The sequence below is a fragment of the Gopherus flavomarginatus genome, chromosome 7 (assembly GCF_025201925.1).
Source record: "Gopherus flavomarginatus isolate rGopFla2 chromosome 7, rGopFla2.mat.asm, whole genome shotgun sequence".
Lineage (NCBI taxonomy): Eukaryota > Metazoa > Chordata > Testudines > Testudinidae > Gopherus > Gopherus flavomarginatus.
In genome coordinates, this window is record NC_066623.1 from 105,916,393 (window position 1) to 105,931,989 (window position 15,597).

The 15,597-nt window shown below is 41.6% G+C and overlaps 1 protein-coding gene across 6 annotated transcripts in view; it reads left to right on the forward strand.

Annotated features, from left to right (window-relative positions):
- TUT4 (terminal uridylyl transferase 4) overlaps positions 1–15,597 on the forward strand; it is a 71,415-nt gene that overhangs the window by 12,179 nt on the left and 43,639 nt on the right. For all 6 annotated transcript variants that reach the window (XM_050963609.1, XM_050963608.1, XM_050963606.1 and 3 more), the window contains exons 3-6: positions 906–1,069; positions 2,460–2,576; positions 6,882–7,059; positions 11,533–11,621. In XM_050963609.1, the coding sequence (XP_050819566.1) occupies positions 906–1,069; positions 2,460–2,576; positions 6,882–7,059; positions 11,533–11,621 (548 nt within the window). The remainder of the gene's footprint in view (positions 1–905; positions 1,070–2,459; positions 2,577–6,881; positions 7,060–11,532; positions 11,622–15,597) is intronic.

Here is a 15,597-nt window from a genome sequence, read left to right on the forward strand (position 1 = left end):
TAACACGCCCACTGATGTGGGCTATGCTTATAAGAACAGCGTACACTGTAGATGGTTGTGTACGTTAACAAACTATGTGCAGATTATAGTTTTCAGGAGAGATTGTAATTTCAAAATCTTATATATTTATAAATGACAACGTTCCAATGCAGCATGGTTGCTGTGAATAGCTATAGAACGCTAAGGTGTCACAGAACATAAGTCTGTTCTTAATATCATACTGACTTAGTAAACGGGTACAATTGAAATGTCTAGATAGTAGCTTTGGAAAACATTTTTCTGTGAATTTATTTAAAGTAGCTTTCTGGTAGTTTTTGTGACTAAACATGTAGTGTAACAATTTAAACATTATTTTTTATTTGTATTCTCATGGCACATCACGGTCCTTTTATGCCACATGCTGTATGTACTCATAACAAAAAGATGATCCCTGCCCCAAAGAGCTTACCTCCTACACAAAACTCTTACACAGCACTGATATCTTACATTTTCTCTTTTTTGCTAGAGCACTTATATTAAAAAACTTGGGTCTTTAGTCTCTCTTAAGGGTGGTAAACAAACAACAGTAATGCATCATTGGAAGGTATGGTATCTTAAGAGCATTGAAGAGATTCTAATGTAGTCTTTTCTCCGTAGAGATGCAAGGTTACACTTTGTTGTTGTTCTTTATGATATTTTCCATTTGATTCCCATTGAAGTCATTGGGAACCATGTAACTAAAGCCCTGTGTGATGCTCTTTAAAAAGTACCAGTGAATGTTCTCATGTTTAGCCCACAGAGTTGACTCCTGCATGAAAGCACCTACAGACTACCTTATATTGTTTGTAATGCTTACTTCTTCCTCCTCCCTGTTTTTAAAAAGTTATTCTGGAAAACAATAATTAAGTCCAAACTTCTTTCTTCAGGCAAAATGAAGAATCCTGAATCAGCTAAAGAACATAATTTGGAGACTGAGTATTTAGAAAACACTGTTGTAATTGATGAGTCTACTCTGACAGCAGAACAGCAGCTAGGCTTGAAACAAGCAGAAGAGCGACTGGAAAGAGATTATATCTCCCGACTGGAAAAAGTAGGTTGTGATATTCTTGTTCCTTTTTGCTTGTCCAGAGCGAAGTGAAATTCAGTGTAGCTCTGGTAAAGAGCCTTTTTAGCCCCATGCCTATGAGACTTCAGATCATGGTCACCATACTTTTGTTTGGATGGAACTGCCTTTTGACTCTATTGCCACTATTCCTTCTTTATTTAGAATGGTTCTTTTGGGTAACATAAGACACTGCCCAGTACAGCTGACCGCTTCCTCAGTATTGCTGGCCTGGAGAGCAAGAAACTTTGACTGAAAATTGAACATAGATCTCCCATATGGCATATGTAGAGCATTTACCAGCGTTTTTAGTTTAATAGCTCTAAAGGATCCACTGCTGATCTATCTTAGGTGTTTATAGAATGTCACTTGTCCTAGTGCTGTAAATAATGAATGCCAAATTTCCCCATACATTTCTATCCCAGAAAACCTTCCCCAAAACACCTCCTTTAAACTGGTCTAAAGCAATACCCAAGTCAGTATATGTGTATTTAAGAAAACAAAAAGATTCCTTCTGCTTTTGATGTGTACTCAGATTTTTTGGTCTGCCTCAGTATTGAGGAGATCCTTCACCCTCCCCTAAAACTAGTCAAATAAGCCCTAGCAGATTGATATTTGGCTTCATCTTGTTAGGTTTCTTCCTCAAACAAATGAAATAAAGGCTCAGAATGTTATACTGATAACGCAAAATGGCTACATTATTTTACCTTGACATTTTAATCAGAAAACGTTGAGTATTCAGAAAATACCAAGTTTTTGTGAAACCACAAAAGACCAAATTCAGCAAGAGCAAATCGTGTTTTAAAACAATGTTCCTGTGCATTAATCCCCGTACTGTTTTAATAGCTGACATTTCCAAAATGCGTTGTGGATTTATCAAATATAAACATGTTCGAATGGAGAGAGGATGGTAATGCATACTTTTTAAAATTACAAAAGATGGCAGAAAAATGGAGCGCATATGTAGGCTGACACTATAGTGAATATATCCCTTCTTGTCAATGTGGAAAAAGACATTGGGAGGATTGATGATGAGATTTTACAGATCCTTACATTTAAAGAGCTTAAACAAGAGAGGGGATTGGCTTAGTGATCCTGAGCTAAGGGTTAGACGCCAGAAACTTGTGAGTCTTACTCCTGGCTCTGACACTAACATGTTATGTGGCCTTGGGCAAGTCACTTTCACGTCATGTCCAGTGGGGATAATCCAATCCACAGAGGTCTTGTGAAGTTTCATTAATTAATATTTGTAAAATACTTTGACCTAAAAGGTGCTGTATAAATGCTAAGTACTGTTTATCATTGACACAATTTGTCATGGACTACTGGCAGAAGTGTTTGTCTCTTTTTTAAAAAAATGTTGGCCTCTTTATTTCAGCGCTCCCCAGAATATGCCAACTGCCAGTATCTATGCAAACTCTGCTTGGTTCACATTGAAAATATCCAGGGAGCTCACAAGCACATTAAAGAAAAACGCCATAAGAAAAATATAATGGTAAGTTAATTAATGAAGACTTTGAGTCTGTGGTGAAATACATACATTTTGTTTTGTTGTAAGAATTTCAGGTTACTTTTTGATAGTGTATTCTGTGAATTTGGTAAATCAAAACTAAAAAAAAAAAATTTTTTTTTTGAGATTAGTTCTGGCTAACTATTTTGTAACTGAATCTATTTCAGGTTATTAATCTTTTTATAATGTACTTTACAGTATGTAATACTGTTTGTTGTAACCAGACTTTTCTATGTAATATAACATTTCCTTTGAACTAGAAAATACAGAATATGGAATACCAGACCCACAAACCTATCCAGGTGAGTCGAAAGTGTCTAGTTCACCCTCTGATACTTGGAGCTAAAATTTTTGATAAAGTTCACTCTTAGAAGTATTACCCTTAAAAAAACAGAACTTCTGTGGGGTACAGTGCCCTGTTAGCCAGTTGGTGTGGCCCATTAGAATGTTGCATATGAAAATAGTAGTAATTTTTTCAGAAGCGTTTCTGTGCTCTTGGGGGAATTCTGCAACAAAAAAATTAAATTCTGTGCATAATATATTAAAATTATGCAAAATTCTGTATATTTTATCTGTCAAAATAGCACAATATAAACACACCAGTTTCAATTATTTTTGGTCATTTATTTCAAAATACTTGTCAGCAAGCATGTCTGTGACAACAAAAAAGATTCAGGAAATGTTTTTGTTTCTTGACAAATAGATGCCTTATTAGGCATATTAATACAGAATTCTTGAGTAATAATTCATTTAACCTACTGTAATAATAAAAACTGTATTTCCCGCACCCCTCAGAAGCAGTGCAAAGGCTTGTGGGAGTCAGGGATAACAGAGGAGCTGAGGGAGAGGGAAGTAAATTGCTGGGAAGGGGCCTGGGTGTTAACTTGGAGGGTTGTTGGGTATGAATGGGAAAAGTATGGAACAGATTTTTTGGGGGGTGGGGAGAGATTGTTAGGGAGCTTCCCCCATGCAGACGCTGGCTGGTTCCTAGCCTCTCCCATTCAGTCAGGAACATCTGCCTCTGTCTCTGTGCTCCTGCGCCCCCATGTGTTCTTGCACCGACTGTCCACACGTGTCCCTCCACCCTCACTCAGACACCCATTCTCCCATCCCCATGTGACCCTGCATCCCCTCCCCCTGTCCCTATGTGTCTCTGGGCCCCCACCCAGCCACTCCCCTGTCCCTATGTAGCTCTGAACCCCCTCCCCCATCACCATGTGGCCCTGCACCTCCCTCTCCCTGTGGCCCTCTGCCTCCACTCCCATTCAGCCCTTGCTCCAGTCTGTCCTCCCCCACTAGCTCTTATGAGCCCCTGTCTGCCCTTCCTGCCCCCCCCCCCCCGGCCGCTTACACGCTGTGTCCTCATAGCCTCTGTCTCCTGGCCTGGCCTGACTGGCACTGTGAAGAAGGCAGACTCTTTCTCTTGCCTCACTGGCTGGGAGCTGCTGCTGTGGCCTGCTGCCGCAGTACTCTCTAGTGGGTGAAAGGTGGAACTGCAGCAACATTCCGTCAGAAGCTTTTTTCTGTGCAAAAAATTAAAAAATATGTGTGGCTCATTAATTATGTGCACGGGCAGTAGTGCAGAATTCCCCCAGGAATAATTTCTAAGATGTCTATCTGTGTAATATCTAAATGCCATAACATTTTAAAAAAGATCTTCATTAATTCTTTAAGAGAAGGAACCTGTTCTTCCCTTGTCACCATTTACTTTTAAGCTACTCCTTTCTGAGTAGCTGGATATAGGTATTTTTCTCCAGGAGCAGGTTGCGGGGGACATTCTGAAGCTCAGCAGTTGGAGAAAATACCTGATATAGGGCTTGTCTACATCAGAAAGTTGCAGCGCTGGTGAGGGAGTTACAGCGCTGCAACTTAGGAGGTGTACACATCTGCAGGGCACCACCAGCGCTGCAACTCCCTGTTTGCAGCGCTGGCCGTACTCCCGTTTTGTCTCGGGTGTAGAGGATCCAGCGCTGGTGATCCAGCGCTGGTAATCAAGTATAGACACTTACCAGCGCTTTTCTTGACCTCCGTGGAATAAGCAGGTATCCCAGCATACCTGAGGAAGCCTCTGGTAATCAAGCTGGTCTCCTTCCCCGGCTTGCTCTCGCGTTCCCCGAACCCCGAGCAAGCAGGTCTCCGTCCCTGCGGTTTGCAGGGCGGTTCGGGGAACGCGAGAGCAAACCGGGGAAGGAGACCAGCTTCGCCGCGGTTTGCTCTCGCGTTCCCCGAGCAAGCAGGTCTCCTTCCCTGCGGTTTGCACAGTGGTTCGCGGAACGCGAGAGCAAACCGCGGCGAAGCTGGTCTCCTTTCCCGGTTTGCTCTCGCGTTCCCCGAACCCGAGCAAGCAGGTCTCCTTCCCTGCGGTTTGCAGGGTGGTTCGCGGAACGCGAGAGCAAACCGCGGCGAAGCTGGTCTCCTTTCCCGGTTTGCTCTCGCGTTCCCCGAACCCGAGCAAGCAGGTCTCCTTCCCTGCGGTTTGCAGGGTGGTTCGCGGAACGCGAGAGCAAACCGCGGCGAAGCTGGTCTCCTTTCCCGGTTTGCTCTCGCGTTCCCCGAACCCGAGCAAGCAGGTCTCCTTCCCTGCGGTTTGCAGGGTGGTTCGCGGAACGCGAGAGCAAACCGCGGCGAAGCTGGTCTCCTTTCCCGGTTTGCTCTCGCGTTCCCCGAACCCGAGCAAGCAGGTCTCCTTCCCTGCGGTTTGCAGGGTGGTTCGCGGAACGCGAGAGCAAACCGCGGCGAAGCTGGTCTCCTTCCCCGGTTTGCTCTCGCGTTCCCCGAAACCCCTTGAAGCCGCCCAACAGCGCTGCAGTGTGGCCACATCTAACACCACTTGCAGCGCTGGTTGCTGTAAGTGTGGCCACTCTGCAGCGCTGGCCCTATACAGCTGTACTAATACAGCTGTAACAACCAGCGCTGCAAAATTTTAGATGTAGACATGGCCGAAGAGTTCTACATTGTAGTCTGAAGGTTGCAAGATTTGGCCATTCCCTAATCTCCAGTGGTAGCATATTCCACAGTTGAGAGCACTTTATTGAGAATGCTCTTCTTCAGCGTATAATTCATATCAGGATTCCATCACTCACGACATCTCTATTGAATATAAATGATTTGGGGAGCTGCACAGAAAGGGGAAGTCCTTGGAAGTCCATCCAATGGGTCTAAGACTCAGTTCAAGCCCTAAAAATATTATGTGTTTCTAATTTTATACATCTAAGTATACACTCTTTTATATATTATATGTTCTAAAATTAACGTTAATATTCCAGTAGTGCAGAAAGACCAACCAGGTCACATATTATAAAATGTATGAGAGCTGAGGTTAGATACATTTATCTTGATGAGTGACTACACTAGCTTACCAATAGCAGCTTCTGCAGGAACCCCCCGCACCCCCCAAACAAACAAAAAACAGACCCCACAGAAAAACAAACCCAACAGTGACAAAATAAATAATTTTAAAAAATCATGCAAAATTTTATATTATTTTTTGTTGTCATGTTTTAATTTTTAAAGTAAGGAAATCAAAATAGAGCTAACTCAATAAATAAACTTGAACTGTGTACATATAAGTGTGGAGATCTGGTCAACACTTTTATTATGGTGCTGTGTTGTGCAGATGCATAACAGGTTGTTATTCACTTATTCAAAAACTATGCTATTGATTAAGTTGTTTCCATGGGGAGTCATACAATTTCAATCAATCCGTGAATTTCAGAACCAAGTAGTGTCACTGCTGATTCCAGGTGATCTGAGATTTATCAGGTTTTAATGCTCCTAACGTAGTTATCTCCAATAAATGAAATTAATTATTATAATGCAATTGATTAAAACTAGCACTTGATGAGAGTAACTGGTTGGGCTGTAGTGAGCGGAGAACAAGCTCCTTATATTTAATTGGGAGTCAGGGGAAACTATTTGCCTCATTGGAGTCCTGCACATGGGCTCACTGTTCAATCACTAGTGTTTATTGTGCAAGAAAAAAAATACAGCGTCTTTCATGTCTTTGGATAAACTCTGTTTCAGAGCTCTCAGCCATGCAAATATAATTCAGGGAAGATAACCCTTCAGATTCCTTCCTTGGCTGTCGGCCCTGCAAGAACCTATTCCTTTGCTAACATGGAGCATCTAGTGTCATTTCCATGAGCCGAGTTGTCATATATGCCAATTGGGCTGTGTAGGGTTTGAATCCTGTGGAAGTGTGCTGGTCAGGGCACCATATAATGCAGACCCTCAAGTTAAAAATAATATAATCTTGTACAATTATCTTCTTATCATCAAAAAATTATCCAGGAAAAACAGGAAGAAAATGAGCTGCGTGGCCTCCCACCTTCCTCCCCTGCACAGGTGGCTGCTTTGACTTTTACGCTTATGGAGGCAGCAAATGAACAAGGCATATCAGATGGTGACTTCAGAATCCGCCAAGAAATTGTAAACGAGATGGAGAAGATTATTCAACAGCCCTTACCGGGTATGCATGAAGTCCCTCATTTTTTTTTAAATGCAAGACATTCTCTTATTTTATTATAACAATTATAAGTTAAATCTTGCTCTCTCTCTCAGTGTGGAATAGTTAATTTTGTTTGAAATATCTTTATTATATCTTTAGGAGTATCAGGAATGTCAAGTCTTACCTTCTCTGGTTTTGTTAGCCGGCTTGTTTGAGATCTCAAAGAGATTTAGCTCCCAGTTGCACAGACTCTTAAGTATGTGCTTAACTTTACACAAGCATTTTTCGGATCAAAGTCCCAGTCCTTAATCGTAGTGGTAGGGCTATAACAACAATCTTTCTTCTCACAAGTATTTGTAATGCATTTAAATTAAATAGATGTAAACAAAATAAAGAGTTTTAAACAGTGTGACTATATGTCACTTCTCTTCTCAATTAATTAAGTTTTACTTTTTCTTTTCCAGTTCTGCAGTTGTCTGTGGAATCTATCAGGATAGAGAAGAGTTGAATTAATAAAGTTTAAAAAAAATTAAAAAGAAACAGCAAAAAAAATACTCAACCCCAGTAGTTTTATTTGTAGGTCACCCTTGATGCATAGGTGCAACATAGACTACAAGTCTTCATACGCATTATTTTACTGAAAGTGGAGGTCTCTTAAATCAACGAGCATAGCTCTCACAGGTCTCTCCATGTTAAATATGAGGGCAATGGGTCCTCACCTGAGCAAAATTGCTTGCAGAAGTTGATAATTTTGTTTAAATCTGAGTATCTAAATTCCAAATGTTATTTCATACTGTTCATGCTCTCTCTTTTTAATGTCATTGGCAGTTTAGAAGTTCAGTGATGAGTTACCCTCACCAATGCAGTAACAACATAAACTAGCTTGACTGAATTTGTAAACAACCTGGGGGATTAGTAAATAACCAGGATGGCATGTCTGTTAGTGGAAAAGATTGTGTGCAGTCAGTGACATTTCAGTGTCAGTGATCTCTTTAAATAATTATACTTGGAAGATGTATGTTTCTAGTGGGATTAACTCTGGCTTTAAGTTTGGTTTTTTTGGACTTACAGTGATTTGAGTATTATTGCACGTGCCAAATATGAACCATGCATTGCAAAGGCCTGTGGTGGTTATGAATAATAGTATCAGAATTTTGAAAATTATCAAGAAAGTTGCTGTTTAACATTCACTATGGGCCTGATATTCAGAAGTGCTGATGACCCACAAGTCCCACTGAAGTCGGTGGGAGCTGCAGGTGCTGATCACCTTTTTAAATCAGGCCATATGTGCTTTCTAGGCAAAATTTAAATCCCATTTAAATTAATAGACTAGATAACGTTGCTTTTTTTTTTTTTACAGTATTACCACTTATTGATGAAAGTACTTTTGTCTTGTTCATTTAATCAAAACATTCCATATATAATTTTTTTATTTTGCCTTCATTGCTTGTCTCCTCCTTCTCCTTCTCCAGGGGCGGCTTTAGGCATTTTGCTGCCTCAAGCACGGCAGGCAGGCTGCCTTCAGCGGCTTGCCTGCCGAGGGTCCGCTGGTCCTGTGGCTTTGGCGGACCTCCCGCAGGCGTTTCTGTGGGAGGTCCGCCGAAGCCGTGGGACCAGCGGACCGTCCGCAGGCAAGCTGCCGAAGATAGCCTGCCTGCCACCCTTGCGGCGACCGGCAGAGCGCCCCCTGCGGCTTGCCGCGCCAAGCACGTACTTGGCGTGCTGGTGCCTGGAGCCGCCCCTGTCCTTCTCTTACAGCTTTGGAGGTCTGTTATGGCTTCCAAGAAACACCTGAATGCCTTTATTGTTCTTAAGCTATGCAAACTGTCTCTGCTGTGTCAGCCAAAATACTTACATAATACCTGTCTGTAGATTCAGTATCAGCTTCACCCATCCTTCTCCTCTTGCTTTATTTGCTCATATATTTTGTAAATTCTTTATTTTGATCACATATTTTGTAAATCTTCATACATCAGCCATCCCTCATGTTATTTCACTTACAAAATATTTAACTTTCAAATCCAATTTATGTATGTCCCTATAATTTGTTGTTTTTATTTTCCTTCTTTGCTTTAACTTCTTATCTCCTATGATGCTAACTGGTAGACTCAAAACAAGAGAGCAGATATTTGAAGCTAGACAAATGTGTCAGCATTATGTTAGCAATAGTTCAATGATCAGAGACACTGCAGTGAATGAGGTATTGGTCTTTCATTGACAGACAATAGCTTTTCTGGCAGATTTCATTTATATCAAAACTGCCTAGAAATTAATGTAATTTTTTTTGTTTGATAAATAGCTCGTTTTTTTTTCTTCTCTATAAAAGTGTAGTAGTAATTAAGACCTTTTTGTTCATTTTAGGGGTAATTATCTCTTCTTAAACATACACTATGCATATTAACTAAAATATGATGGTAAATAGAGAAAATTATACTAGTAATGAAAGACGATTTGTTGTGTTCCTTTTTAAAAACTGGTTTCTGGATTTTATTTTTATCAAACTCTGACTAAAATTTTTATCCAGTGACAATCCAGGAACAGTTGAACCTTCTGGCTTGTTTTTGTTCACAAGAGTCCACCATAAAAAAAAGATATCAACTCCCCTCTTGCAGGGATGCATGAAAAATGATGACTTTGACAATTTTAGCTCCATGGTTAACGTACACAAGTCTACTCCACAGGGCCTCATTACTTCTGGTCAGTGGAATGTTCTGTATATACATGGAAAACAGTTTCTACCAAGCTATGATTTCTCCTGAGAATCTGTAGATTCTTTGTTTTGATCGCAGCCAGGATAAAGGCAACTAACACTGTTTTAGCAGCATGTCCTAAATTGTGGGGAGGAGAGACTACTCCCAGTTTTGTGGCTAGCCTGATTTTGTCCAATGACTACAGCACAAACATCACAGAATAATTGTCTCCTACATAAAATATGTGATAAATAATTTTGTGTGATGGAATGGCATTTGCTTATGATACCATTGTCTGGCTTAGAGCAGGCCTAATATGTATTTGAACTGATCAGAAACCATTGTAGCTATAGAAATACAATTGGTTAAGTAGATACTGTACTTCTGTGGCTATGATGGTTTTCAGGTTGCCCAATTATGTTTTGTGTGTAAGTTTTACTATTGAATAATGCACAGGCACTTGCTAATCTAATTATTTGGCACAGATGCTATGGTAAATACAAGGAGTAATATTCGTGGCAAAGGAGTATATCAGACAAAAGTTTTACGGCTGATTGGATGCTCAGGTGTAACAGTGCTACTTGATAACCACCTAAACTTTATTAAAAAGTGTACACTAACACCATGACATGAACTGTAATTTACAGGATAAAAAATAAATTAATTAATTTTTTTTCTAGAGAACAATATTTTATTTGTTGTGAGAGTGTGAAAATTGAGTTTGGAAGTGTGGGTAGAATGAGTAACCCAGTGGGGGAGGTGGTTAATTATTCATTAGGGTATAACTGCTGAGGTTAGATATAGTGTCTCAAGAAAGTTTTAAATGTCATCAGTGAGGGGATAATTTGGCCCATCATTACTTAAACCTATAATAGGGTGGCTTGTCCCTTAAGGGCTTGGAGGGCTGTAGCTAACTGATCTTGATTACAGAATGAGGCATACTTGTGTTGAATCAGGTGAGTCAGCCCTGGAGCAGGAAGTTGCAGTGAAGTGGGGAGAGCCCTGGAAATTGTGGTGGAGTCTGCAGAGACTGAGGAAACCTCTCGAAGCACAAAGGCCTGGGATGGTACATATACACTGCTAAAAAAACACAAACTCATGGCAACAAGTCTCAGAGCCTGGGTTAACTGACTAAGCTTGTGCTGAAACATGGTGAAGGGGGTAGGTCTCAGCAAGGGCGGCTCTAGACATTTCGCCGCCCCAAGCATGACATCATGCTGCGGGGGGCTGTCTGCTGGTCGCCAGTCCTGCGGCTCCGGTCGACCTCCCGCAGGCGTGCCGCCGAAGGCACTCTGCTTGCCGCCCTCCCTGAGACCTGCAGAGCCCCTCCCGTGGCATGCCGCCCCAAGCTCGCGCTTGGCGTGCTGGGGCCTGGAGCCACCCCTGGGTCTCAGAGCCCTCATAGGAATGTCTGTTTTGCTATTTTTTATCCCCTAGCGCTAGCCAAGTCAGCTGACCCACGCTGTAAGACTTCCTGCTGGCTTTCCCTGCCCTCCCCTCCTTCCCAGTATTGATGTATGTGGAAAGACTCTTTCCAAGCAGGGGAGAGACTGCCAAGGCCCCAGGCAGGAAGACCTGAGAGGAGACAGAGAAATCTTGGGTTGTGTGGACCTATGAATGGACTTAGTTTTGCGGCTTTGAGTTTTATTAATAAACCTAGTCTTCAAAGAGGGCTGTTTTTGACCAAGATGGGAAATTTTATTAGAACAGTTCAAGAGGGGAAAATGAGGCAGGCTACCCTAGGCCACGAGGGAGGGTCCTGGAGGCGGTCAGCCCAGTTACAAAGCTTTTCTCTGTTTTCCAGAGTGTTCACTGAGGATGTATGGCTCCTGTCTAACTAGATTTGCTTTTAAAACCAGTGATGTTAATATTGACATAAAATTTCCCTCCAAGGTAAGTAGTATCTTGTCAAAACTAAAAAGAATCAATAACCTGCACGTTATATCTGCTCCATTGTCTTTATCTTCCACTAAGGGAAATTGTAGCAAATAGCACATAGTTTGAACGTTATTTGGTATTCTGATATATTATAAGTAGGGCTGTCGATTAATCGCAGTTAACTCACATGATTAACTCAAAAAAACTAATCGCGATTAAAAATATTAATCATGTTTAATCGTGGTTTTAATTACATTGTTAAACAATAGAATACCAATTGTAATTTATTAATTTTTTTGGACTTTTTTCTACATTTTCAAATATATTAATTTGACTTGCAACAAAGAATACAAAATGTATAGTGCTCACTTTATATAATAGTATAGTGTTTTCAGTTCACCTTATACAAGTACTGTTGTGCAGTCTCTTTCTCGTGAAAGTGAAATTTACAAATGTAGATTTTTTTTTTTGTTACAACTGCACTCAAAAACAAAACAATGTAAGACTTTAGAGGCTACAAGTCCACTCAGTCTACTTCTTGACAAGTAAGTTTGTTTACATTTACAGGAAATAATGGTGCCCACTTCTTATTTACAATGTCACCTGAAAGTGAGAACAGACGTTCGCATGGCATTTTTGTAACAGAAATTGCAAGGTATTTATGTGCCAGATATGGTAAACGTTTGAATGCTCCTTCGTGCTTCAGCCACCATTCCAGAGGACATATTTCCATGCTGATGGCACTCGTTAAAAAAATAATGCGTTAACTAAATTTGTGACTAAACTCATAGGGAGAGAATTGTATGTCTCCTGCTCTATTTTACCCACATTCTGCCATATATTTCAAGTTATAGCAGTCTTGGATGATGACCCAGCATATGTTTGTTTTAAGAACACTTTCACTGCAGATTTCACAAAACGCAAAGAAGGTACCAGTGTGAGATTTCTAAAGATAGCCACAGCACTTGACCCAAGGTTTAAGAATCTGAAGTGCCTTCCAAAATCTGAGAGGGAGGATGTGTGGAGCATGCTTTCAGAAGTCTTAAAAGAGCAACACTCTGATGTGGGAACTACAGAACCCAAACCACCAAAAAAGAAAATCAACCTTCTCCTGGTGGCATCTGACTCAGATGATGAAAATGAACATGCCTTGGTTTGCACTGCTTTGAATCATTATTGAGCAGAACCCATCTTCAGCATGGACACATGGCAGGGGAGGGATAGCTCAGTGGTTTGAGTGTTGGCCTGCTAAACCCAGGGTTGTGAGTTCAATCCTTGAGGGAGCCACTTAGGAATATGGAGCAAAAATCTATCTGGGGACTGGCTCTGCTTTGAGCAGGGGTTGGACTAGATGACCTCCTGAGGTCCCTTCCAACCCTAATATTCTATGATTTTCTATGAAATGGTGGTTGAAGCTTGAAGGGACAAGTGAATCTTTAGTGCATTGGGCATGTAAATATCTTGTGACACCGGCTACAACAGTGCCATGCGAATGTCTGTTCTCACTTTCAGGTGACATTGTAAACAGGAACCGGACAGCTTTATCTCCTGCAAATGTAAACAAACTTGTTTGTCTGAACAATTGGCTGAAGAAGAAGTAGGACTGAGTGGACTTCTATGCTCTAAAGTTTTATATTGTTTTATTTTTGAATGAAGTTTTTTTTGCACGTAATTATACATTTGTAAGTTCAACTTTCATGATAAAAAGATTGCATTGCAGTACTTGTATTAGGTGAATTGAAAAATACTATTTCTTTTGTTTTTACAGTGCAAGTATTTGTAATAAAATAAATACAAAGTAAGCACTGTACACTTTGTATTGTGTGCTGTAATTGAAATCAGTATATCTGAAAATGTAGAAGACAGCCAAAATATTTAAATATTATTCTATTATTTACAGTGCGATTAATTGTGATTAATTTTTTTAATAGCTTGGTAGCCCTAATTGTAAGTCAAATTGACAAAAGATTTATCATTTTGCATTGTTTCAAGAAAATTACATCTACGTGGTAGTTTTAATTTCAGTTTTTTGCAGCTTTATGTGGGCTACTAGCCATTTTCTTTTCTATTCTACTGAGTCTGCTTCTAAGCATTGGAGATTAAATGCAAATAGTTTACCCCAAATAAACTGTGTATTTGTATGTGCAGGATGCCCAAGTAGTAAGTGTGGAAAAGTCACTAAACACTCAAACTTTATGGAAAGTTGTCTTAAAATTGCCATCACATTTCCTTTGATATTCTACTCAGCTCCTTGTTAATGTCACATCCCAGATATCACAAATACTGAAACTGCTCCAGAATAATGGAGCTGGCCTTTAGGAGGCTAAGGTTATTGGTGCATTTTTATAACACATGGGATGATCATCTTTAACTTAACACAAAAGCAATGTAAGAAACAAAACACACAAGTAAAACAAAACAAAACAAAACCAACGCCCCCAAAACATACTCAAAAACCTTACTACCTTTGGCCCTTTTGGGCTGACTGTGTTGTTCCAGTGAAGTTCATGACATCTGTGTTGGTACTTTCGGGTGCATATCTGAGTATTGCATTCTGAGGTGTTGCAGCAATTAGAATCAGCTGGAGCTACACTGGGATACCTTTTTGAAGCAAATATATGCTCAGTACCCCATGTCTGTTGGTGGTTGGGTCTATGAGCACATAAAAATAAAATTTTAACTCATTTTTGGTAAACTATTTCCAGTTCACCTTTAAAATATTGTTTTGAAATCTGAAAAATAAGATTTTTTTCTATGTATAAAAATGCTTTTTTAACAAAATTCATTAAGTAAACCAAACTTCATGCTACTTATTTATTTGACAAGCTCAAGAGCTACTCCTGAGGGCATTCTGTTCCAAAAAATTAAAATGCTGCGCATGATATTTTAAAATTCTGCAAATGTTATTTGTCAAATAAATGTAGAGACTCCAGCATGGCATTGGGGAGCACGGGCCACTGGCTACATAGAGGTGGGAGATCACTGTGCAGCTTTCCCCCCTCCCTGGACATGGACTCAGTGGTGAGACTGCACCCAACCCTGACAGTGCAAGGACTGGACCTGCCCCAGAAACACCCCAGGGCTCGGTCCCTCCATGCCAGGTGCACCAGGTGTGGGAGGCAGGCTCAGCAAGGCAGGATCCAAGTATGGAGGGGATCCAGGTGTGAGTTGAAAGGGTTCTGTGTTTGGCAATCTGGATGTGGATGGCTCAGTGGGGGATCCGGGTGTGGAGGTGTATCTAGATGCGCAGAGGCTTGGGGGTTTCTGAGTGCAATGGTAATGGAACTCTGCAGGGGGGTCCAGATGAAGGTTGTTGGGGCTCAGCGGGCAGGAGGTGGGAGGGTCTGGGGGGCGGGGATAGAGCTCGGCAGGGGGGTCTGGGTGTGGGTGACTCAGTGGAGAGGTCCAGATGCTGGGGGAGTGGGACTCAGTGGGGTGTGACTCTGTGTGCGAGTGGCTCGCTGGAGTAATGCAGGGGGAGTGGGGCTTATCGGGGGGGTTCTGAGTGCGGGGGGCTGAGGCTCGGTGGAAGAGTCTGGGTATGAGGGGATCTGGATGCACGGGGGTTGGGCAGATGGAGAAGAAGCTCCCTGCAGCTGAGGAGCAATGAATGCAAGAAGCGAGGGGAGGGGTGGGGGAGAAAGGGAGAGTTTGCCTAGCTTCCTGCAGCTGGGGGAGAAATCGGGGGGTGGGTCTGATCCAGCCACGGATGCCGGGCAGGGGAAGAGGAAATCCCGTCCTCCCCCGCCCAGCCTGGACTAGCAGCTGAGCTTGGCGCAGGGTAGGAGCCACCAGCCGGGTCTTCCTGAGTCCTGCCTTCTGCCCCACACTGATTTACCTCTCTGCCAGCTGTCTTGGGCACCTGAAACATACTGCTGAGGAGAGTTGCATGACCATTCTTGTGGCTTCGCTTTGCTTCCCAGTTAGAAAGTCATTTTTCTATGGGGAAGCAAAGAAATATTTGGGGGACATAAAGTCTGCGCATGTGCAG